Raw genomic sequence first — 25,980 nt, 5'->3', positions numbered from 1 at the left:
TAATGGATCCCACCCCCTCGTTTCTGTATTCTCCTTTTATTTACAGCAAGACAAATTAATGCCCCCCACCCACTTTTTTTTCCTTTTTTTTTTTTAAAGAGGTGGGAGACATCCTTATAAAGGACCAAGCCTTATTAGGTTACAGGTTATTTTGTGCATGGCCTTCTGGCTAATGATTAACAAACAAATGTTTCATATTCACTTTCTGCTGTAGAATCTGACTTAGCCTTTATATCATAATCCAGCTGTCAGCGTAAGAATGTGGACAAACCTTATTTTGGTAATGAAATCTCAGTTCAGGTATTCCCAGATGATGACAAATGAGCTAATAAAACGTGCAAATGCAAAAAATATAAATAAATAAATAATAATAATAATCCTCGCGTGTGTTATTGCATTTTAAACATCAGTTCTTGAGATGATCTTCTCATTACTCTCACTAGTGTTATTGTTTTTTTTAATATCCCGGGTACGGCTGGAAATAAAGTGGCCAGCAGTGCGTCCCGGGGTCTGTGTTTGGGCATTAGAGCAGGGTGACTGATAGTGTTGGTACACTGGCTACGAAGGCGCTGATCCTATCACCCCCACCCCCGCCACCACCACCCCTCTCATCATCACACACGTTGCTCCTCTCAGACCAAAGCTGCACTTTACGCACAGAGGAGTGTGGCTGCCATGCGATTGATGGCGCTGTCTCACTGCTCTTGCCCGGACTGCAGAGCTCCAGCTGGTGCGCCTGCAGGAAAAAAAAGCCTGTGCTGCATGGAGCTTGACAACTTGTCAACATGCAACCTACTTACTACTACTACCCAATGCGCGCGATTGTGAGCGTGCGTAATTGCGCGTTTGGTTCTTTTTTTGGCACAAGTCAGACAAAATACTCACTTTTTTAGCGCTTACTAAAAGAAAAGTGCTTTGAGTTCAGTCCAAAGTTTCAAGAGTCGCTTGAAAGAAAGAAAAAATCAAATCAAACCATGTGCCATGCTCTTGAAATACGATTCGAGACTACTCACCAGACCAGCTTAACCAGCGCTGGTTGTCGTTCCCAAACTTCCCTTCACATAAATCTGTTCGTTTTTTTTCCTTTTTTTCTTTCTAAATCTCGTTTGCGAGGATCTCTCAGATGAGGCGGGAGGGAGCTTCTGCTGATGGCAATCCGCTACTTTTCTCCTCTTCAGCTTATTCTCACAGTTTTATTGCCTTCAGCTCCGATATGCTCGGAGGCATCACACATGGTGGCTTATTGCAGGAGAAAAGAAAAGAAAAAAGCTATGGGCTATGGTTTGCCTCGCTGCTCCACTCCACAACGGTTCAGGTGCCGGCATGCTGCTGATGCCTTCAGGTGATATCGGGAAAAATCGCAATCTTATAGAAGAGCGCACGAGAAGAGAAATGACTGGCGATTTTCTTGCCTGCTGCTCTCCCCTTCGGAAAAGTAGCGGTACGAGCTAGACGAGAGTGGGGTGGGGGGATCACACACCAACAACAGCTGACGGTGAAAGTGATGTCTGTGTGATTCTCAGTTTGTTTGTTTTGGGCTCTGTGCTTATCTAGTTATTTGTTACGCACATAAATCCAACTTAGCGTAATGATTTAATTCAAATTGTCTGTTGCAGATTTCCTGATCGAGCACAGTTCCTTACAATAAAAAACAAACAAACATAGCATTTGAAGCATTTCCTCTGCGACAAATGCACTCTGAATATGTTGGAGAGTTTTTCCAGTAAGGACATCAGCTCTCCGCGAGGGCACCCAGGACCTGACCTTGCCACCTTCAGCTCTGACGTCATGGACTCCTCTCCTATTCAGTGCATGCACAGCGGAGCGTTGCGGTGTTTATTCTGTCCACAGTGTGAGCGTCCACCTCCTCAGCTCGTCCTGTTTATTAATTGTGTTCTCGTGACCTTCGCGAACACGCGTTTAAAACGAGGCAAATGTCTCTGAACATGTGGTTAACAACTGAACTCGACACCATGCTGTGAAGTGGCTGCCAAAAAAAAAAAAATGCCCGAGCAGAGAGCGGTCCAGCATGAGAATCTCTGCCTAATGTCCATTCAGCACCGGCTCATTAAAGTCGCATATGCCCACAGGCTGAGTAAACGAATGAGACCTATGGGCCTAGTGTGTGTCTGCCAGTGTACAGAGAGAAAGAGAGAGAATGGAGGAAAAAAGATTGAGATTTCTCCCCAAAGAGCAAGTGTCATCTGACTTCCTTCTGCTTGTCTTTCCTCTCTCTCTCCATCGGTTTTGTCTGAAACAATGTTGTGAAACAGCCCCATCTCGTTTAGCCTCCCCTCTCATCTGCCTGTAAAGCTTTAATTGAATTCAGGTCAGGTGATGTCCAGGCCTGGTTCCTCTGCTTTGATCTCACAAAACTGTTTGCAGTCCGGCTTGCTTGGGGGCAGGTATTCGTGCCTTATAGACCTTATAGATGCAGTGTTAGCACTGGTGGTGCTCTCTAACCCTTAACCCTAACAAAATAACAAACACATAGAGACTTTTAGATAAACTGGAAGTCAGTAGGCATGCAGGGAGGGGATTGTGCCTCTCCAGACACACAAACATCTTTGCAAACATAAGCAGAGTGAGGCGTTATGGGTAACTGGACGGTACAGATAGTATGCAGCAGAGGACACGCGCACCTGTGCTTCAAGGAAGTTGATCCGATTGTTCAGGTATTAGGAGCCTTGGGAAGTAAAAAATGAGACAAATGCAAATGTAAACATACGAATGTTTGAAAAAACAGCCACACAAAATTATGCGCAGCCCACACAAGTAAGCACATGAGTAGGCTAATGTAAGGGATTAACTTTTAAAACTGAGCAGATTATAGATTGAAGTTTTTTTTAAAGGGTTGTTATCTCTGTAGCTGAAAGCTCTGTACAGCAGAGGTATGCTGTTTATTCTTTGCTAACTATATGTTTGACACATGCAGGAATGGGCTGCTGAAATCCCAAACTCCACACTTCTTCTCAAGACCACTTGAGGAACCAGTTTCAAAGAATCAATCTCCAACAATCTTCGTGATAAAATGCAGAAACAAACATGTTTACAGTGTGGTATATATAAAGGTTTTATCCTCTTTAGCTAATTTTCCTGTTCATGCAAACGATAGGACATTATTATGATTTATGACTAATTTATGTTGTATTAGATAGTATAGTATCCTAACCTGTGTCATAAATAGTGTGTCCTAGAATGTTTGCATCCATTCATCCATCTCGTTTTTATCCAATTTATGTTCCAATTCAGGCTTATAACAACTTTCAGAATTTTAATATGACACAAATATAAAAAGTGAACGTATCAAGTTTTAAGTACTTAAAAATGACACGGCCTAATAAAGCTAATCTGTTTAAATACACCAAAAACAGTACTAGCTTTAAAGTACACAAAGGAATGACGCTGCACTTTTGTTCTTTCTTTCTTTGCCACTCTGCATACAGTATGAAAGCTTGATGAGTGACTCGCGCCTCTGCATCCTGTGCCCTACCGGCATGAAAGACACAGTCTTCTGTCTCAATGCCTCACTATGACAGATTTCACCAAATTCCACATATTTTCTCCAGAGTAGCACACTGCAGGCTCCATTTCCTTTTAAAACCACACTAATCTGCCGCAGATTCTCCCCGTGTCTCAGAGAGGAGCTAGGAGCAGGCGCACTGTAGCTTGCTGAGCGAGTTACTTCTTCTTTTCCTGTGACTAATGTCCTAAGCTGTGGTTCCCTGCAACTTGAAACTGGATCGAGATCAGGAAGAGATACAGATGATTTGTAGTGCGCCTGCAGCAATAGAGCACCCAGGTATCTGTTTCTCTTGCCACCCAATCGGTGTAGAATCTGGATCCTGAGGCGCAGCTTAACTGTAAAACAGATTAGAATAATTCAATATCAATCCTGCCAGAGTGTTCTCCAGTAAAGGCATTGACCCTCCCACAGCTGGTGCCGGTGTACTTAAGATGACCCTCTGTGCAACAAGAGACTGCATTATTAATGCACAAAGAGCAGTAACTCCCCTATTAAGCTTTGCTGTGTTACATGGTGATGTAAGGAGTTTAAAAAGTACTACATGAGATATGAGGGGAAATAGTAATAATAAACAATTGACATTTCCCCTGAAGCGAGAGACAAACGGCTTTGGTCTGAAAATAAAGTCTTCTGCTGCCTCAAGCAAAGCAGGAGATTATCTCAGCAAAGCCCACTGGTTGTAGAAGCTTCCTTAATAACCTAAAATGACACAAGAATACACTGCGCTATTTCTGGGGCAACCTGTTTGGGGAGTTAACATTACTGCATTATTTATTGGCGTCGTTGCTTCAGGAGAACATGCAAGTGAAAAATAAAATGGAAAGTGAAATAGATTAGTGTGCCTCTTTCCTCATGCATGGCTACCAGGAAGAGCTGTACCGTGTCCTTGGGGAAATCAACAGGCTGGCTTTTCCTGCTTATAAACTTCAGACTGTGTTGCACTTTGCAGCTTTTTGTTATCCACTGGGTCATAATCCAAAGAAGATGGTCATTCCTTGAGTTGTCACCAGGTGGATCATATTCTAGGTGTATTGTAAACAGGCTATCTGCCACATCTGCACTGAGAACATAGCTGAAAGCCAGAGCGATGCTGATGGTTGGGTTGGGTTGGGATGGTCTTGCCTTCTGTCTGATGTGACTGATTTGCTATAAATCCTCACAGAACACAATGAACCACTCCTATGATTCAGACTGAGTTTTAAAATAACTGTATTTCATATAAAAACAATGTGTTATTTTAATGAAGAACAATTCTAAACATCTTAATAATGTTAGTTTGTTATAATATATCTTTGGTTGTAATTGAAGAAATGTACAGTGAAAATCTTCCATGAGCATCATGCGTAGCTTAGCATAAAGACCTGAGGAGTATACTATGAATGAAATTCAGCACAACTGGGCTTTCACTGCGTTAGCTGGCTTGAGAAAACTGTCTGAGGTAAGTCAGAGGTAACACTTTTCATGCTGGTAGTTATCAAATTTTTTCTGCTTTGCTGGGGTTTCTGTTTCAGCCTCTGTGCAGACTCACAAAAAGCATCACACAACTCTTTTTCCACACAAAATGATCCCTACGAGTGCCACCAACTCCAACTGGAGACAATTTGAGAAAAGGATAATAAAATGTTAAAAAATCCATAAACAACCAAAAACTTTTAGAGTAAAATGCAACACTTTTGCAAATAAAACAAGCGAACAATATTGCAGAAAACAATTAATTTTAGGATTTAGTGTACCATGCAGTAAAACAAGCATAATACGTGAAATTAGTGAAAATGTGGTGATTCCACCTTCAAACGGAAACTCTGAACATAACCTGCTCCCACCTAGGTTATAAATTCGGCATGAATCACTGTGATGATTTAGCCTGGATGAAAAGCTAATCCTAACTTTATACTCAAAAAAGCAAATCCATTAATCTGTTTGTATTATACCCCTCAGAAAGATGTTAACAGCTAGTCTGGCTTTCTGAAAACACATCAATTAGCTTGCAAGAATCTTTACATCTTTCTTAAGTAATAGGCTCTAGGTTTTTGTATAAAAAACAAAAATGCTGTTGTGGTTTTACAGGTGGTTAGGAGTCTTTACATGCTTAACCAACTCACCACAAGAGAATGAATAAAAGTGCTTTCAAAAATATTTTCTTACATTTTTGTCATACTATCAGTCTGCTTCCAAACTCCAGCTGTAAATATCAGTAACATCAGCTTGAAAACCACAGGAAAGTAGAAAAACCTAATTTTCACTAAAGGGGCTATTTGGATGCTGAGAGACAGTCATACCTTTATGCTAAGCTAAGCTAAGCTAAGCTAATTGGCTGCAGTAACAGCAGATTTTAAAGAAAGCTATTCATAACAGAAAACTAAGAAAAAGTGCAAATGCCATATCAAATGGTCACTTTAAGTCTATCACAAAAAACAATCAACTGTTTGGTGACGAATTGAAGACAAAGCTGCATTTAGATGCACAGAAACATCTTTTTTTTTTTTATTGAAAACCCCTCACCTCCTCTCCTCCAGAGAGGCCGAGTTTGGGTGTGCTTTTTGACCGACTATAGTACAGATGGCTTTGAAGATAAAATCTTTGAAGGGTACTAAACAAGGCAGTGAATTGGCGGAGCGGGGGCTGAAGTAGGGTAAACTCTTGCGATACAGTCAGTAAAATAATCTGTAAACGCAGGACACCACTCGGGTTCTGCGGCGCACACGTTATTTATCACACAGACAAGCCGCACAGTAACAAACAGAAGTTGGTCGAAATACGTCTGAAGCAGATGTCCTCCTCCAAGGCGCCAGGTCTTTGATGTGGTGTAACATGTAAAAGCAGCGAGGGATAAACAAACGGAACACAACTCACTGATATTTTTGATGTACTGCATTCCACCAGTCAGTTTTTTTGCCCCCCTTTCCTTGCTAAATCCTAATCCCACAGAAATTGTGTCGGGATTATACACAAAAGGCGCATTTTGGACATGGATTTGCATGGATGGATTAGTAAGGCCTTGTAATGGAGGCTCGTGTTGGTAGAGAAACCTCCGTCTTCGTGTTGCTGTTGCACATTAAAACGATGCGGGGCTCCGCTTTATGTTAACACACATTACTCATCTCCTGCCCTGGGAGACCAGATAATTTCTCATTGCTGTAAAAGTTGGGAGTTTGTATGTATCAGCAAGAAGCAGATGCCCAAGTCAGAAATATTCGGCTTCACAAGGACAGTTTCACACGTCAACAAGCCACTCAAAACAACAGACACCAAATGTTATGTGTTCATTTGTAGCTAAGGGCTTTCAGACAGTGATACAGAGGATTGGGAGTGCTTTGAACCCCTGAGGATGATGCTGCCTTTTACTGTCACTCAGCCCCCATTTTCTCTTGAACAAGCTGGTGTTCATAAAACAGAAAATTGCAAATAAAACAAAACCATTAAGTGCTTACTGCTTACACTCATTCAGGCACCACAAGACACCGGCAGTCATGTATTATGTATTTACATACACATTTGCTTATCTAATAAGAGCCATATCGTGTCTCAGATTTATACAGCTTAGGAAATGCTCTAAGGTCCTCATGCTGCTTTATAATCCCACGTTTTGGGGGACGTCAAATCACTACCGGGAGCAAATAAAAGGACCATATTTAACAATATAACGACCAAAGTTTCTCCCGTTCTTGTTTCTCCCATCTTGTGTACCAAACAGAGAACATTTGTGTGACTAAGTGCTGGAATAATGTGTGTATGCCTTGGCACAGTCAGAGCCAAAAATCTGTGCCTGGTCTATGCCTGCAGACACTATTTTGAGTAATCACATCTGTGGCAAACAGGCAACCCACCATGTTCAGACCGTATCCTTTTTCGCAGCGGGTACAAATTAAACGTGTAATTACAGGTTTTGTTGCTAAAATCTGTGAATCACCAGTTCCTTTTTGCATATAACCCAAAACTGTGGGTCACTTTTACACTTTCAAACTATTCAGTTGGGAAAGACATTTTAGGAATGGTACATCCACCTAAAATATGCCTGGAATGTGGCATGCGGTTTGGAATGAAGCCTTTCGGGCTCCTGCTGGGATTTTGGAAGGTGATGTCGGCACCCAAGATCTATTGTTACCTTAGCAAGTGTTAGCATTTGTTAAACACAGCTACAATTGTAATGAAAAAAAAAGTAGACAGCTAGCTAGCAAACAATTATCACCTTCCTAGGGTACATTGGAGTAGCCTGTGTTTGTCCTATATATAATCTAATGCAATAGTATTTATCCACTTATCATTTATTTGTATTTTCCTTCCAAAGAGTCAGACTTTAGTGTAATTAAATTCAACCAGCCTTGAGCAACAGTTCTCCATGCTTTCTTTAAGAAACAAGACAATAATCCACAAAGACCAGACACAGGACCTGAGCGAGGCATCTAGCCCATCAGCTGAAGTCTCATCAGAAATGGGAGGGTGGAGTCGTAGAGCCAGAACATTGAGGAAATGGGACAGGCCTAAAAAACGATCTGTGGCAAACAGTATCTGAAAGTCATGTCGTTAAGAAATATGAAGACTCCTGTAGAGCACAGACTTGACACTGGACCTGATCAACTGGCAGTTCAAGCCTCATCAGAAATGGTCTCAGTGGAAGGTTGGCTGTCAAAAAACTATTCTTAAGCAAGGGAAACTGGGAAAAAGGCTGAGGTATGCATATTTACACAAGAACTGGATTGAAAATCAGCAGCAACAGGTCCGGTGGAGTGATGAATCCAAATTTGAAAGTTTTTGTTCCAAAGTGTCATTAGTAAGTCCGGATTAAATCAAGAGAGAGGTACAACAGTGAGTCTGTACAGCCATCTGTAAAACACTGTGGAGGGTCTGTCATGTGTGATGTTGGGGATCTTTTCAGAATTAATCAAATCATAAATATAGAGTACTGTCAGTACTGTCAGACTTTGATCCACTGTGTAAAACCATTTGGGAAGTATCTGTGTGGCAACAACTTCATTAATAATTCCAAACACACTGCCAATGGAGTAAAAGCATACTTGGATAGAAAAAACACACAATCAGTTGTGGATTGGCCTCCCCAGAGCTTGAACCTCAAGATTATTGAAGCAGTGTGGGATCATCTTTGACAGAGAACAGAACAAAAACGGCAGCCTGCATCCAAAGAAGAGCTTTGAATGTCTTTCAAGTCTCTTTGTCTCATCAGACTTTAAAAGCTGTTTTTCTCCCCAACGAAGGCCAGTGAGTCAGTGGCACATGTGGTGATGTGCTGTAAGTGGATTAGCTGGAAACTAATTGGGATTGAGCATATACGCCTGCTGAACAAGACTTTAATGAGACAGCAGCGCTGAAGGAGTCACCTGGTGAGTGACCAAGTACGGTTAGTGAGTTAAGGAGAGACTCAGAGAAGGGCCCTCCAGCTCGTGGCCATCACTAAACGAGGGACCGCCGCCTCACTTGACTTACTGGTGATACTCAGCTTACTGCTTAACACTGCTTATGCAGATAGGAAGTGAACGAGTTAGAGAGCAAATCATCATGAATCTGCCCGCCAAAAAGAATAATTCTCCCTGCTGCTGGCCTGAAATCAACCAGCCATTTTTGATAAATGTTTCATGGGCAAATCTGTTCCCGTTATCATTCTGCATGCGAGATCGGGGATTAGACAGGTGTGGCAGCAGTAGCTAAGTGGGGCAGGGTTAAGCGAACCATCACAGTTATTCAGTTATTTTTACATTAACTTGTGGTTGGTTTTTGATTTCCACAGAGGCAAAATGCTATTTCATGCTCGCTTCTCCTGCTCCCCAGAATTACAAACATTCAGGGGACATGAAAGATGTATGCTCACGGTGTATTATGTGCTTGAAACTGACAGTGTGAGATTGACATCAGTTCTGCCTGTCCTCACTGACTCACAGGAGGAAAATTGTAAAGTGCTTCTGTGGCAAATATTCTGCCCTTAGGATATGTACGGAGAGTTAGCCCTAGCTGTGCTGCTATTATAATAAGGCAATATGTTCCTCTGTGTGTCTGTGTGTGTGTGTGTGTGTGTGTGGGGGGGGTTGCTTTAAAAGGATAACACTTTATATGAATCAGCTGCTCAGTTAGTTCTAAATGGGATACATTTCTGTGTTTAAGTCCCCTCTGCAAGGCCAAGAGATTACAATCAGTGCCAGACCAGAGATGCAAAGCTGTGGAGAACGAGGCAGAGAGTGGCATCCATCAATGTTTGATGGGCTTCTATCTGTCTTAGTGGCAGTTTGGTGATCTCACGCGGCACAGAGCAATCGAGAAGAGGCAAATGTGCACAGTCGAAGCCCAACACAGAGGCTCATTATCACATCCCGTTCCATCTAAATCAATATTCCATATGTAGTAAACATTTAAAAGAATAAAAAGACCTGCAAAGAATAAATCAATCCATTTTCATAAATGTCTTTGTCGCCGTGGAAGCAGCTGTCTGCTCCTCTGTGAGTGAAAGCCCTTTTTTTTTTTGCTGTCTGTCATTCAATTAAATATAATGGGGCAAAATGTGCCTGCTTGCAGTGCTCAGGGTTATTTTTGAGACATCAATTTCCACCCTCTGGTCCTTCGAAGAATGACTTCACATACAAGACTTGCTGATATTTTGACACCTGTTGCAGAAATGACTTGTCGCTTTTAAAGTCCAGTTTTAATCTGAAGCTCTTGATTTGTTGGTAAAACAAATAGAATTTTAAAGCCTGGAAAATAATGAAATTCGACCTCTTCAAATGCAGAAGTTCTTTGAGTCATAATATGATGATGAAAACCAATATCCTTAACATTGCTGAAATGCACAATCGTATATGAAGATATACGGTGGCCCTCCCACGGCTTGTATCAAGATTATGCTCAGATCCAGCTGACGGGGACAGCTGCTCACATGTGGTGTGACAATGTGTCTTATGTCAAACACATGATAAAACTCAGGATCTGTGATAGCTAATGCATCTTTTTGAACAGATGCTTCGCACTCAAGTTGATGCAGTTGCCATCATTTTGGCAGTGAAAGTCTGAAAATGAAAATTTAGTAATAAGGACAAGTACCAAACCGATGTGTGATAGAGAGAGAGATACTTGGAAATCATATTATCTTCTTTTTGGAGCAATAGTTGACATAATAAGCACGCCTAAAGTTAAAATAAGTAATAGAAGCCCAAGGTAATTGAATACGAGTTCTTGATGCTTTGTATACAAGGAGTTTGTACACACTGATTTCCCATTATAAGAACACTTAACCAGACTGGGAAGTGAGGCTTTCTTCTGCTGCATGCTAGGTTTTTTTTTTATTAGATCTATTCAGGCAGTTGTGAACCATTCGCTTAGTCTGTTCAGAACTGCCAAGAAAGCATATAATTCTGGCGGGAATTTTGGAGTTTTTAATAAATAAAATTCTGTAGTGGGAGCTGTGTATTGAAAGTCCCCAAACTTGGAATTTTTTCACAAATCCCAACATGTGGAGTTCCCAGTGTTTGATATGTTTTAACTGTCTTTTTGCTGTCCCGGACACTGTGCAGGTCACATGACTGAAAAGTATGCATAGACGTATACACCTGAGACAGGATCACCAATTGCATTTTAGTACAAAGACCGAGCAAGACCTGAGGGCGTCTGCTGAATAGAAGATACAGCGTAACTCTGGGTACCTTAACATGTCTATTGAACAATTTCGCACTCATGAATTATTTATGGTTTTTGAGCTCCACTTCTGAAAAGAAAAGACAAGATGAAAGAGAGAAGCAGGCAGGGGGGTAGATAGATGCCATATAGATAGATGAAAGATGCTGACATTTTTTTTTTTTTTTTTTTTTTTGAAAAGGAACTTTCAGACCCCCCTCAACTATTTATTTTATTTTATGAAACCCTGACCCGATCACCAAAGGGACTATAAAAAATGGACTTAAAAAAGGTTCTCATGGAGACTGCTGAAAGTACATCCAAGGCAAGCCTTCTGGCTGCCTTCCCTCTAACTGCAGTTATTAGCTATTTAACAGACATTAGACTGGCCCTCGTTAGCTAATGACCTGCCACACACGGCTCGGCTGCTGATTCAGCACAGATGTCCAACCAAAGCCAAGCTAAAGTGCTGCGCCACACATAACACAGCTCTGTGCATGAACAAACTTCCAGCGCTGAAATAATACCGAGCTAACAAAATTACATGGATTGTCTGTCTTTGTGCGTGCAAAACTGAAAAGTTCAGAGTCTGTTTTTTGCTTATCTAATAACAATCACCTCTCATGTGCATGACCTTTTCTGAGAAGCGGGATCAATACAGCTTGCCATGATGCTGCAAGCAAACCACTGTTTACTTTACCTTAGCGTATCTTTCAGTCATTTAAAAAGGTCAACGGACTCTGTTATTCTGATGGGGCGAGAACCCTGCCCTTTCCTTTTTGGATTGATCTGAAGGGTTCCCACAAAATGGACTATACTCGCTCCTGCTATCCATCTTCTCTCTGTCGTTCTGTATTTAAGGCCATGTAGCCGTGTGCGTGTTTCTGCGCATGGACAGGAGAGTTTGTACAAAGTCTGTGTGCGCAGGATTTTGGTACAGTTCATGTACTGAAACACTCTTCAAAGAGATAGGTCAAAACAGTGTTTTATCATCAAGCAGGTTTGACTCCCCTTTGAAGGTCTAACGAATTTTTCTTCCAGTCGGGGCCCTCTTTGAGTTTGTGTGCAAAACATTACAGAGGCAGTTGTTGTGGGGGAAGTGGCAACAGCGGCAGCTATTGAAGTTTGGGAAGAATGAAGGCTGAGGATTAGGGTGTTCAAACATTGCTGTCCTGTGTGAGCCTTGATATGACTGCACCTGGGAACAGGCTGTTCTGTGCTGTTTCTCCTGAGTCCAGGAGCTGTAGCCTACTGTGAGTCCACAAAGTCTCATTAGAATAGGAGAAATGAAGCTAAACTGCAAAATGTACAAGAAACCGTTATTACAAAATAGTTTCATGAATTAATTAAAAAGAAAAAAATATATATATGCAGCTTGAGAAACTTTGTAACTTCTGTTTTTCTGTACTGTTTAAATAATGTATGTGTGCCACAAAATGTGGTCTGAGCACTTTCACTTCAATGAACACGGTGAGTTGTTACTGTCTGTGCAAACGAGACAAAGTAACTATCCTCTGAGGTAAAAACTTTTCCAAACTTAACTCGGAGTCAGGTGTGCCAATTAACCCTCTCAAGGCAGGCGTTGCAGATTTGCAACAGTTAAAAGCTAACAACCTGATTACTCCACATGCATATTTTATGAGTTTTTTACTCAGAAGTACCACTGCAGGTATTCTTTTGTGCATTAGCAACATAAACCTAATTTGAGCCTGAGAGGGTTAAAGAGATGAATCTGTGAGGTGGGTGTAAACCATGCCTTGTTCACAGGACACTTCCACAGGTGTCATGCCTTCCTGTCTTTGTATATGCAGGGGTCTGAGCATTGCTAATTTTGTCCTCGGCGTGTATGTGGGGCTCTGTGCAAGTGCACCATGCTTGAAAATAGGAAACACAACTCTGTCTCAGATGTGAAGCATTATAGAGAAGCTGAAAGTTAGAAAAACTGAAAATCATTTCTAAAGGCCTGGGTTTTGTCCATAATATGGCAAATTGTTTACAAATGTAGTAAAATTAGGGGTATTGTTACTCTCTCTAGGAGCTGGCACCCTGCAGAGTTCACTCTAGGAGCACAACATCCAGTCTTTGAAGAGACAAACAGAAAAACCCAAAGTCATGTCAAATGCACAAAACCTGCAGAAATCTCTCTACTTAGCAAAACATTTGTGTTGTGTGCATGTGTTCACTGTGAGAATTGTCCTAAGAGAAGATACCATGATGGAAACCATTGGTCTCAGAACAACATACAAACAAACATTGGTCCATCGCATTTTTGAAACAATATTCTGTGAAAAAATGTTTGGAAGAGACTGTTTACATTACCTATACAATTAGTCTTGGTGACCCAAGTCACATTTTAATGTCCATTAACTCCACCAAGCATGTGTGAAATTGTCACTGCTCTTCTTACCAGCAAACGGGAAGAAGAGCTTTAAACCTTGACCTTAAATTGAGATTTAATGTCATGACCTAAAGAGCTGTTCAATCAAGACATCCCAGCAATATTGATGAGCTAATACAGTTTTGTAGGAAAAAACGGTCCACAATTTCTCCTAATCATCATTCAAGTCTCACAAAGAGCTACAGGAAACATCTGGAGGTTGTTGCGTATATAGATGGAAGTCAGACTGCATACTATGATTAATCGAGGCAGACGGGAAAATTCCTTAGGGTTTTCAAACTTTTTCTTTCAACTATATGTATAGAATGTATTACTGAAATCATCAGTTATCCTTACTTTGTACCACTCTGTTCCACTTTCAGATTTTTTGCAAAATGCAGCACTGTTGTGACATCGTATTAGGATTGGAAAAAGTGATTCTTTTTTTTTAGGGGGAAAAAAATAACATTATAAGAAATTATGCTCATTTTGTGAAATTGCCAGAGTCCAGCCTGCTCTTTGTAATATCAAGAAGCTGAGAAGATATTATAAAAAATAAAGCTGTTAAATGTGCTTTTCACATCATTTCAGCATCTTAATATAGATGTCTAATAGAGCAAATTTTATGACTGATAATATAAGCATAAACGCCTGCTTCTATTCAGTCAATTACTCGTTCTCTATATATCATTGGACATTATCAGGTATTGCTTAGCAACCATTGTTCATCACACATCTGTAAAGGATACAAAATTTATGCAGAATCTTGGTTATGTTTCACTAAGAAACATTCAGTGATTCGATGTTTACACCTAACATTGTCTTAGCTGTGACTCCATGTAGCAATCCAGAGAAGTCCCTTTCTCAAACAAAGGCCAACTACTTAATTTAGCCAAAGCGAAGTCCATTCCTTGTACCGTAATGAATCATTCAAACATAAAAATGCTCCTAACTCAAGGGAAGAAGCAGTGTTGTGTCTACGCATAACAGACAAATTAGCAAAGAAACACATTTAAACGGTAACTTTGATCACTTTTTTGTACTAGCAGCTAATCACAAAAACTAATTTTCCCCATTTGTTTAGTTGAATCTTCAAAAACAAAAGGACAAAGATAGTTTGACAACAAAGAAATAGAATTTTTTTAGGACCAATAAGACGATTCACAAAGAGCTTGCCATCTTTTGGCATAGTATGGGGATGTGGGTGGGGTGTGTGAGGGGGACTGGACAAGTGGAGGAAAAAAGCAGAAGGTGTAAAAAAAACCAGATGAACAGAATCTAATATCCTTAAGAAATAGGAAAAGAAGTTCAAAGCAAAAACAAATACACTGGAGCTGCATCTGGCTCTTCAGTTGATCCATTAAGGAAGGGAAACTGGGAGAAGAGGCTGAGGAATGCTAGACTACATAGGAATTTGACTGAAAATCAGTTGCAACAGGTTCTATTGAGTGAGAATTGTTCCTGAAAACTACCACAAAAAATTCGAGGATAGCTTTCCTAAGAGAGTTCAGGCTGTGTTGAAGAATAATAGTGGTCATATCAAATATAGCGTTTAAAGCTCTTTAAAGTTGTACAGAGTCTGCTTTTGCCTGATATGCTGTATTTCCCAGTACGTTTGCACATTTCCCACTTAGCAAAATATAAAGAAATGAAGTGTGGCTCAAGACTTTTGCACAGTGCTGCAATGAAGTAAAAATACCATTCAATCACACATGAAGAACTTACTTTGTTGTTGGTGTGGTTGAAATATAAACAAAGTCACTTTTGTCCTCCATTGATAAGTTTCAGTGATGTTCCTTGGGAAATGAAAAAGCCATGTTCACTGTATTCTAAAATCGCCCACAAGAAGTGCACTCATAGCTACAGCAAAGAGATGTTGCCCTCTGAGATTGCAGAATTCAATATTTTCATTATTATTTTCATTAAACTTGCAGTACATTTCAGATGAACAAATTCAGGAAAGAGAAAAATACAACTTATTTACAGTACCATCTGCTTTGGAGACAAAAGATGATCTGGTAGTTTGTCCATTCTCCACCCCAAAGTGTTTCTCTATTGACATAGTTTGCCAAGTTTTCTATAACATATGTAATGATATAGTATATATAGTTAGATTATATATATATATATATATAGGCTAAGCGGAAGGAAGGGGGCCGGGGACTGGTGAGTGTCAGCACCACAGTCCAGGATGAGACAACGAACATCCAAGAATACATTGGGAAGATGGCCCCAACTGACCGAGTGCTCAGTGAATACCTCAGGCAGCAGAAACCCAAGAAAGAGGAGGGAGACGTGGAACCATCATGGAAGGACAGGCCCCTGCACGGTATGTACCACCGGCAGATAGAGGAGGTGGCTGATATCTAGAAATCCTACCAGTGGCTGGACAAAGCTGGACTGAAAGACACACCAGGCAAGACCCCAGGTGCAGGCTGTGTAAAGATGCCCCAGAGACAATCCAGCACATAACAGCAGGGTGCAAGATGCTAGCAGGCAGGGCATACATGGAACGCCATAACCAAGTGGCCGGCATAGTGTACAGGAACATCTGTGCCGAGTATAACCTGGAAGTCCCGAGGTCAAAATGGGAGATGCCCCCAAGGGTGGTGGAGAATGAACGAGCTAAGATCCTGTGGGACTTCCAGATACAGACGGACAAAATGGTGGTGGCTAACCAACCGGACATAGTGGTGGTAGACAAACAGAAGAAGACGGCCGTAGTGATCGATGTAGCGGTTCCGAATGACAGCAATATCAGGAAGAAGGAACACGAGAAGCTGGAGAAATACCAAGGGCTCAGAGAAGAGCTCGAGAGGATGTGGAGGGTGAAGGTAATGGTGGTCCCCATGGTAATCGGAGCACTAGGTGCGGTGACTCCCAAGCTAGGTGAGTGGCTCCAGCAGATCCCGGGAATAACATCGGAGATCTCTGTCCAGAAGAGCGCAGTCCTGGGAACAGCTAAGATACTGCGCAGGACCCTCAAGCTCCCAGGCCTCTGGTAGAGGACCCGAGCGCATGCATATATATATATATATATATATATATATATATATATATATATAACAAAGGCAGAAATATATACACGCATATGCTATGATCATTATGGAAAATTAAGGCTTGGTTTTACTAATTGGATGAAACCCATCTCTTGATTGTTAACTTTAAAAATGATATGCACCTCCTTGACTTAAATGTTATGAAGCAGTTTTTCTTAAACACAGAAATAATTCTGCGATCATCCACTTTAGTTTACTTTTGTGGTCTTTTTGGCCTTTTGGTGTTGCTGTGCTAAAAAATGTAATTTTTTTTTTTTTATGTACTAGATTATTGTTTTGGTGTTTTGCTCTTAGAGATTTCTATCTCTTTCATAGGTTTGACTTTGGGCCTCATATTGAGAGGTCCATGAAATGCTGCCAATGCATGTCCAACACTTCAAACTGACTTAAGAGCTTTTATCTGCTTAATTTGTCGTGGAGCAATCCACCTGCCACGAAACTGCTTGTCAATCAATTGTCCAATTTGATCCACTGATAACAGGGACTATGTAGCAATATGACTATAATTCCTAAACAGCTCATGCAGTTGTTTGTTAAACCCCTTGAATTACAGTTACAAGTTAAAATCCACAGACATACAAAAGTAAGATTACAGCCATTACACCACTGTCCAAATACTCATGAACCTGCAGTCAACTGTATAATATTCTACTTTAAGCACAAATACACAAACTAACCGAACAGGCAGTTCTCCCATGAGTCAGTGAGTCTACATGCTTAGCCTCTGAGGATAACTGATGAAGAGCTGTTGTATTTGTGGATTTAACTGTTTTATATGGCTCTCAGTAATGTTCCCTGTATCAAAATGCCGTTACAGTCGGTTCCCTGCAGAGAAAGGCCACTTCGTATTTCTGTCAAGGTTAAAAAACACTTTTCTTTTCCTCCTTCTTCTCCTTCCTTTCTTACCAGCTGGAAATAACAAGGAGAATATTCCATCACTTGTCTCATTTTCTTGGTATGCTCCGCAATCTTCACAGACAGGAAAATGCCAATAGGAGAATATTGAACCAGATAACGCACTATGACAGTGTTGCTTTAGTGAGGTGTCAGTGACATTACATAGGATTGCTTCTGAAAGTGGAAAATCCAATCAGGCTGTGACTCTCCATGGAGCTAAAGGCCCACAGACTACAGAATGATTCTTTCAAATTCTTTGATCAGTCCGAGTTATCTCCCAACTCCTCTGAGACTGAAGACAAACTGAGGAGATCCGAACCAAAAAGAGGGAGACAAGAAGTCATCTTTATACTCGGATAATGGGGTGCACACATAATGTAGTGCGGTCCAGAATCATTGCAGTTATATATGTTGTATTAAACTGTCAGAATTAATGAATGGATTTTATTTCACCCACACGGTCATTAGTACACAATGCAATAACGTCTATGTGCTCAGCCTAAAGGAATAATAATCTTAAAATAATGTGTGCAGCATGTGAATCTTAATCTCTTTGCAAAAAGCATGGAAAATCATCAGAAGGAAGTAAAATATTGATAAAGAATAATATGACTATTTTATCATAAGCAGTAAAGAAATCATGAAAATTGCTCCATCTTTTCAAAGTCAGTGAAATTAAAGTGAATATTCCCTTCTTTCATTTCATCACATTTCATCACAGCCTGACAATATAAAGTAAACCGGGCACCAGTGACTAACGAGCCCGTGGACATGGCTGATACCGGAGAATCAAAAATGCATTAGATAGGACAGAAATATTTTACGCAACTCCGGGGATGACCTGGAACAATATTATCATCATCATTTTGTTCCAGCCTGAAAACTGCCCCTGGCTAGAGAGACATACAGTCCAGCCTTCAACCTCTTAACATCCCCGGCATATTAATGTCTTCAGTTTTTTCTAAAGACTACAGACATAGCTGGGTCTCATTCACCAAGCCATGTCACATGATGCGCACTTTTGCGCATAAAGCATATTTATAAATTTATTCATTTCGCAGATGCTGATGTTGTGACCCATAAGTCAAATAGAGGGGAACGCTTCTGTGATGACATCAGGGCACGATGTTTGGCCATATGGTATTATGTTTCTTTGGGTTCCTTATACAAAAACAGCACATTTAAATGCTACACGTCTCTGGGACTATTTAATAAAATGCATTAATAAAGGACTTGTAATCTCACTCATTCCCAACTGCACACACCCAGATGTTTTTCATTGCTAAACGGACTCAAATGACATCGCTTAAATCATTCTCAGATTTTGCCTGGTGGTTCCCTCCGGAGCCACAATAAATTTGATATGTTTATTTATTTATTTTCACGTTTGCACTGTGAAGCGCAAACTCAGCAGATTACTTATGGTGGGAGGGTAATTAATTTTTATTTGATAGGAGCAGACGCAGTATGAATTGATAACTGCACATCAAATGCAGTTCTGAAGAAGATAAATGACGTAGCATTAATTCAAATTCTTTGTGTTTTTCCACCTTAAAGGGCCTTTAAGATAAAACAGTTCAGGTTCACATTTCTCAGCCATGACAGTTGGACAACCTGCATAAACGTTAGTTCGATTACATACTTTTATAACCTTTCTAACTGATGGTCATCCATTTTTGCAAAGCAGATATGTCATTAGCTGAAATTATGACACATCTTTTTATATATATATATATATATATATATATATATAATGTCAGTTAAAATCCCCACTTTAGACCTAAATATTTGACCTCAGAAAGTTGATTAATTGGCTCACTGTTGATCAAATGATGTGGAACACATTTAGAAGGAAAATATAGATGCGTGTTTTTAACCAACAACCACTGTCATTGCTAATCAAAGTTGGTTTAACATCTGGTGAATACTGAATAATAAAAACTCCATTTATTTCTTCAGAAATATTTTAATGTAAAGTTAAACTGTCAAGAGCAACATACAGTATGGAAAAGAAGAATATTATAGCGTTAACTTAAACCGTAATAACGACTTGTGCTGGATATACCTCAACTCTAACTCTAACTCTATGATAGCTGGGTAGGTTCCCCGTCCTTTTGCAACCCTGAATTAGATAAGCTTCCTTGGATAAGTTTTTACTTTCAATAAAACCTTCCAAATAGAACAAGGAATTACATTTTTTTTTTTGTAAATCAAGACCATCAATGCAACCTGGGGTTTGATTTAACAGGTTTTTAAAGGACTGTAACCATATACCACTAAAACTCTCAGTAGGTTAGTATTTATGCACAATAAAAGTTAAAATGTCCAGAAACCATTAATAGGTTTGGCTTCTAGCCACATATTTGTCTACTAGCCCCCATTGTGGGAAATAATAGCACCCTAAAAGGTGAGGTCATCAGCTGTTCTATCAGCAATAAACCGTAGTAGCCCACTCACCCTAAATAAGTAGCACTAAATCTTGCTGTACTCCACACCAGTAATGTGCCTTTTACGTAAACTGCTGTGGATGCTGAGAACTGATTTTTTTCTTATCAGTGTTTATTAAGATTACATCAGCTAAAGTATATATATATATATATATATATATATAAAAGTCATATAATTAGAAACACCACTTCAGCCATCTCAGTGGTAAGAATCTGAAATTACAACTTAGAGTTTCCACTGATATGAGAAAAATAAATTATTTGCTTGCCACAATATAATTATATTGTCACCAGAAGCTGATATATTTCCCATACACTGGTCACATCTGTGAACAAAAGGCACACGGTTCATTTTAATTTTTTTTCCTTCCTGTGGCTCATTTATTCTGAAAATGGTGCTTCCACCATAAATCCTTGTCAGGCTTTTATTTTCTATTGATCCCTTAAGTTGCTAAGTAGCATTTTGGTGCTGGGACCATTCTAAGAGTAGAACGAGACAAATGAACTACATTGATTTTCCGAATAACAGGTATTTATGGAGGGTATAGAGCAAAACCTGCAATATTGAATGTCTGCCTTGGTGGTCTCAAACTGACCGTCTTTCTTCACTTTGATAGAATGCAGATGTTCTAGATGTACACAGTGTGCTGTATGATTTGTATGACTGTACATATGATTAATGTCTCCTTCTGCACCAAGCTTCCAGCCTTACTTGTCCACCTTGTAGTTTGGCTTTATAGGAGCTTGTTTACTGAAAATAGCTGCCTGTTGCTGCTGAAAAATGGATATGATGATAACATTGTGACCCAACCATGCACTAAAAGCAAAACAATGAGCTTGAAAAAGGCAAAACCTCCAAAACCTGCACAGCTGAGTGTTATTTGTTTTTCCACCACTAACCCCTAATAATGAAATCCAGAGTTGATATAAAATATATTGGTTCATTGAACTTCAGATAATGACAGAAAAAAATGAAATGAGAACGTATGCAGTTTGTTCAAGTGAGTTCCCTGGAGGCCACTGGACTTTAGTCTGCCAATCTATTTGCTATCGCAGCAGCTATGTTTAATGAACAAAAATGCTCTGTACTTTTCCTGTCATTGCTTTCAGTTCATTAAGCTTCTACTGCAAACAAATGTAAATGCTGTTTAGCTGAGCCTACAGACCACCCAATCTGGCCCCTGGTGGATTTATGACAACTTCATCCCCCCCAAACTTCTGAGCAGTTGTACCCTGAGGTGACAGGCCTCATGCCGCCACCCGCAGAATCAGCAACTGGCTCAAAGGTCAGCAGGCCGGGTCTGTCTGCGCCGCAGCCACCAGACACTCACTCTTTTCTCAGCCTGGCTGCACCACATGGACACTCTGGGGAAATCGGATACCCCCACAGCTGCAGCTACCAAATTCAACAAGTACATTCATGGCAATGACAAACAAACGTAATTAATTATCAATTCATTCTAATGTGTACTCGGTGCTCTGATCCCTTGATCAGCTCTTTAAAGCTATCCTATAAAGAATACAGCAGTATCAGCTCAGTGGGCTTGCTAGTTATCATTAATAGCAGAACCATTAGCAAGAATACTGAAGGAATAGGTGCAGATAAAAAGATGAATTAAAGAAAATCATACAGTTTCAGAATTCAAAACACCACATTTTTCCTGCTTGATCCCTAATGCTATTAGTAATATTATTATATCATGTTATATTGTGCATTGCAGCCCCGCATCTAATCACCATCTGTCTGTGCTCTGAAACAGGAGCTAAAACTGAGTATTTTAGCGCCATATGGGCCTGCCTGAGAAGTTATATCTATTATAATTGGTAAAAATGAAATGAAAAACTATAATATGCTTGTGAAAAGCTATTAAAAAATTAGAAAAACTATCAACAGTGCACTGGGTTTTGGCAATTCGGGACAGTGAGTGGAAAATTAGCTAAAAGGCTAAAGTATCTAGTTTACCATAGCCTTAGCCTGTTTGTGTCACTTTTCAAGATTGTTTTGATGTCTTACAAAAGTAACAAAAACTTAAATTAATAAGAACTCCTTTATTAGAAATTCAGCAGTATTAAATATATATATATATATATAATAGCCCAGAGAGTAGTCAAGAAGCAACATTAGTTAATGTTAGCTACATTAGCTGTGCGTAGTGCTAATACTTAACATAAAAAGATTTGTTGTTGTGGCCACATCTCAGTCGAGAAAATATCAACTTTTGACTTATTTTTATTTGTTGCTCTTCCAGTTAATAAGAGAACATTTCACATAGCTGAGACATTTTAGAGTCAATGCTAGCAAGGAAAGTAAAAGCCGACTCTGAGGCAGCTGGCTGCATCTGGATTTAGTTGTGGCAGCTGCTCAGTCGTTCTTTGACGTGGGCATTATGCCAGTGTGTTACATAGTGACCTAGATATGAAACGGAAAGCAAAGCATGGGCTACAAACAAGGAGTTTTCACACAGTTCACCAGCAGTGACCTACCTTTGGTGTGGATGTTGGCCTTACAGACACAAAAAGACTACACAGTAGATGGAAGAAAAAGGTAAAAAAAAAACCAAATGCATGATAGAAAAATTTTAATTAAAGGAGATTAATAAGGATCTATGGAAAAAAATCCATTCGGTGTGCTGTAAAGCTTGATTGAATTTGATTCCACACATCATGTGGTGATGTGGGATTTGATTTACTTTAGTTTGATTGACAGGTTTGAGTTTCTCTTCCAGCAAAATCAAGATGCTAAATTCTAATTTGTGTTCTTTTCTGTCAGAAATTTAACCCCCCCCCAAAAAAACCTTAACACTTCTTTTTTGCAAAGCATTTATGTAGCATAAGGTTTTAATTTTATTCTTCTTTGTCACCAAAATGTAAACTCACAGTGAAACCCGGTTTGTGAGATGAAAGGATAGAATTAGTTTTATCAACCCTAAAAACTAACCTAAACATACTCACAGTTTCTTACAAAATGTGTCAAGCCTCATATCCATTGTTTAGACAGTGTTAGTAATACATCTTGAAAGTGATGCTGACATCATGCTTAAAAGAAACATTAAAAGATTAAGGTTAAGAGTGTGAAAACGTCAGACTTTCCACATCTAGATAATGGTGTTTGCTTTCTGAGTAAGGCTACATTCTGCTTACATGTATCAGTCTACAAGCCTGGAGGGAGTGTGAAACCGTAAGACAGCTGTTCAGTGTATGTTCTGTATTTGTGCATGTGTTTGCATGTGAGCATGTGTGTGCATGCATGCATGCATGCTTAGTCAGACTGGTTGGGACTATGACACACACGTGCTGGTTATTATTAGAGAAAATTAAGCATTGGCCATTTGGTGCATCCTGCATCCTGTACACTATTACACTATGAGAAGCGCAGTGTTACACCCCACTGCACTTGATTGCTGCTGTAATTGTGCCGGTCATGGTTACCTACATGTGTATGCGTGTACTATAATCTTACATCCCACAGATATATCAGCTGGACATTCATATCTTTTACGGGAATGCACATCAGGACTTTCCTTTAGGCCATTATTTTACAACTTGACTTGATAGACCTGATCTTAAACCGCCATGCAGAAACATTAAATTAGCCTTGGTGGTTTATGACTTAAGGGACATAATATGTATTGAGTGCATGGGGTTGATGGTGGTGCCAGGGGATGATGGGAAAAATGAGAGGGGTGGGACAGTGATTCTAAATCTGAGCAGCAGTAATCATATTTGTTTGTCAAGTGCACCCCACAGCCAGAATATTGATAGCAACTTAATTCTTAATCTCCCCAAGGAGTTGCTCTCTGGCTAAAGGCCATTATGGGATTGTGCAGTAGTAGTTTGTCATTGTGTTTTTGTCAGAGATATACAGTTAACAAACAGTCAGGTGAATAAACAACAATGAGACACTTGTGTAGGTTAACGTGCTGCACGGGTGAAAAGCTCAGAGCAAATCACACCGAACTGCAGTATTCGTTTATTTTTATAGGTTACATCGTCAATATGCAAATATAATCACATTTCCTGTCACGCAGGTCCTGATGTCTGTCTGCATGCAAGCTGTGTGTGTGTGTGTGTCACAGAGTATGTGTGTTGCAGGTCAATTTCTAAGAATAATATAATGCAAGTCAACTTCTGCGGATATGTATTTCTGTGCTGGTCTCTTGTCAGTGTCACAGGGTCAGCTTCCTGTTTCTACAGAAAACTGTCTGGTGAAATATGTATAACATAACTTTTGAAGCATAAGCAAATAAAACAATAAAAACTCCCTAACAGTTTTCAAAGAAAAACTGTATTAATTTCGATCATAATTTTGCAAGTTTCAAATAATAAGGTCAGTATATGCAAGTTTAAAAAGGCTCCGAATGCCCTAAAATAAATAAATCAATGATCACAATATTAACTAGGTTAATGCTAAAATAAATATTCCATTGATAAGAAGAGCAATACTGAGGTGTTAAAAACGGCCAGTCAACTGTAGGTAACATATCTCTGAAATTTGTCTTGTATTAATGCATTTCATTAGCAACATTGTGTAAATGTATTTAAGTGTAACAAGCTAATGAGGCCATATTTGCTTAACTCACATTCAAGCACCCCAGTTTTGCCTATAGGATCCTTCATTCAGGTTGAAAATGTACTGGAGTTGCTGTGTTTTAGTGTTTTTAAATAGGTTTTCAATCTACTTTTAGAACATCATCAAGAACAAGCAGAGCAGCTAATGCCTACAACCACCAGATCCTGTTTACAGAAGCCAGATTAGAGACATTCAATCAGAATAAAAAGTGGACTTTTGATGGGCAGGGTGGATCTATGAGACCCCAGCAAAAAGAGCTTGCAAATGGAGATTGGAGTCAGCGGCTCCATAAGACCTGGATGGGATAAACAAAGGATTTTATGAACTGTGAATCATACACGGCTACTGTAGTAGTGTCCAAGAATGAGCATAATGGGTCCCCTTTAAGCCAATAAGACCATGAGCACAGAATGTGAAACACTGCATATCTCTGTCAAGGCTACACAATGTTCTGAATACATTACTGTGGTAAGACAGTCTTTTTAAATCCAAAAAAAGACTTGGATGTGCATTTGAAATTCAGATTTGCATACAAAATATTGTTTCATGAGACACCTGTGCAATGACCAAAACTGCCATTTAAACAGGACACTCTCTTTTTAACCCAACCAGGTCAGTCAGTTTGCTTTGTGGGCACAGATGTAAGAAGCGTATTCTTTTACTTAAAAGACAAAGTTTTAAAAACAGACCAAAAAGTGTACATGTAAGTAGTTTTTTAGCAAATCAGATGAAGCTTGTTGAAGACTATTTTCATTCATAGATGCTTACTTACCAGTCAGCACCAGTTCTTTATGGTGTTTGTAGGTTGTTTGTGGAAAACTGATCTTCAGCTTAATTTAGGAATATACCACCCAGTGAAACAGTGTGTGAGGACTCTGTTGCACAGGGGACTAAAACCTTCTGACTTAGTAAAATCAATTTATTTCTGGATTTTATTGGAATATGATCTTGCCATTAAATAGCCAGAGTTTGTTTACTAAAGTGTTTTTCTCTTTTAAATCAAAAGGACTATTTCATCTTGGCTTTTTAAACTCAAAAGGAGGCAAGGTGAAATTTATTTTCAGTGCTTTCAACTCACAAGTTATAAATATCATATGATCAAAAACATGTTCAACTTACAAAAAAAAAATGTAATGAATTATGATTGTGGCTGAGCCGCGGGGACCACAGAATCACAGCTGAAGGGCACAACATCAAAGGACAGTCCTAATGCATGTTGACTTTGACAGTCTGTTTATATTATTCATCCGCAGAACTAGCCAGCAGCCTTGCAACATTTGGAATTATTAGCTGTTGTTATTAGTATAACAATATGTCACATATTTGTTGCTGCACATCTTGGAAACATTTAATTTATTAAAACGAAAAAAAAACCAACAGTTATTCAGACGGACTTTTTTTTTTTTCCATGAGTAGTAAATTTATTTCAACAACTACTTTTGCGAACAGTTTTCAAGACTATCCAATTTCCTTTTGTAAAAGAGCCAATT

The 25,980-nt window shown here is 39.6% G+C and overlaps 2 protein-coding genes across 2 annotated transcripts in view; one reads left to right on the top strand and one right to left on the bottom strand.

Annotated features, from left to right (window-relative positions):
• fat1a (FAT atypical cadherin 1a) overlaps positions 1 to 1,413 on the bottom strand; it is a 79,545-nt gene extending 78,132 nt beyond the window's left edge. The window contains exon 1 of the mRNA XM_082537179.1: positions 1,014 to 1,413. The gene's annotated coding sequence lies outside the window, so the exon portion shown is untranslated. The remainder of the gene's footprint in view (positions 1 to 1,013) is intronic.
• A 20,930-nt stretch (positions 1,414 to 22,343) lies between these two features.
• LOC309708914 (uncharacterized protein) overlaps positions 22,344 to 25,980 on the top strand; it is a gene marked incomplete at its 3' end in the record, with an annotated part of 63,524 nt that continues 59,887 nt past the window's right edge. Inside the window, exon 1 of the mRNA XM_082537265.1 lies at positions 22,344 to 22,465. Within this exon, the coding sequence (XP_082393391.1) occupies positions 22,356 to 22,465 (110 nt within the window). The 5' untranslated portion in view covers positions 22,344 to 22,355. The remainder of the gene's footprint in view (positions 22,466 to 25,980) is intronic.

The sequence above is a fragment of the Aulonocara stuartgranti genome, assembly GCF_965226115.1.
Source record: "Aulonocara stuartgranti genome assembly, chromosome: 6".
NCBI classification, from domain to species: Eukaryota; Metazoa; Chordata; class Actinopteri; order Cichliformes; family Cichlidae; genus Aulonocara; species Aulonocara stuartgranti.
This window is presented reverse-complemented; position numbering and strand designations above follow the sequence as displayed.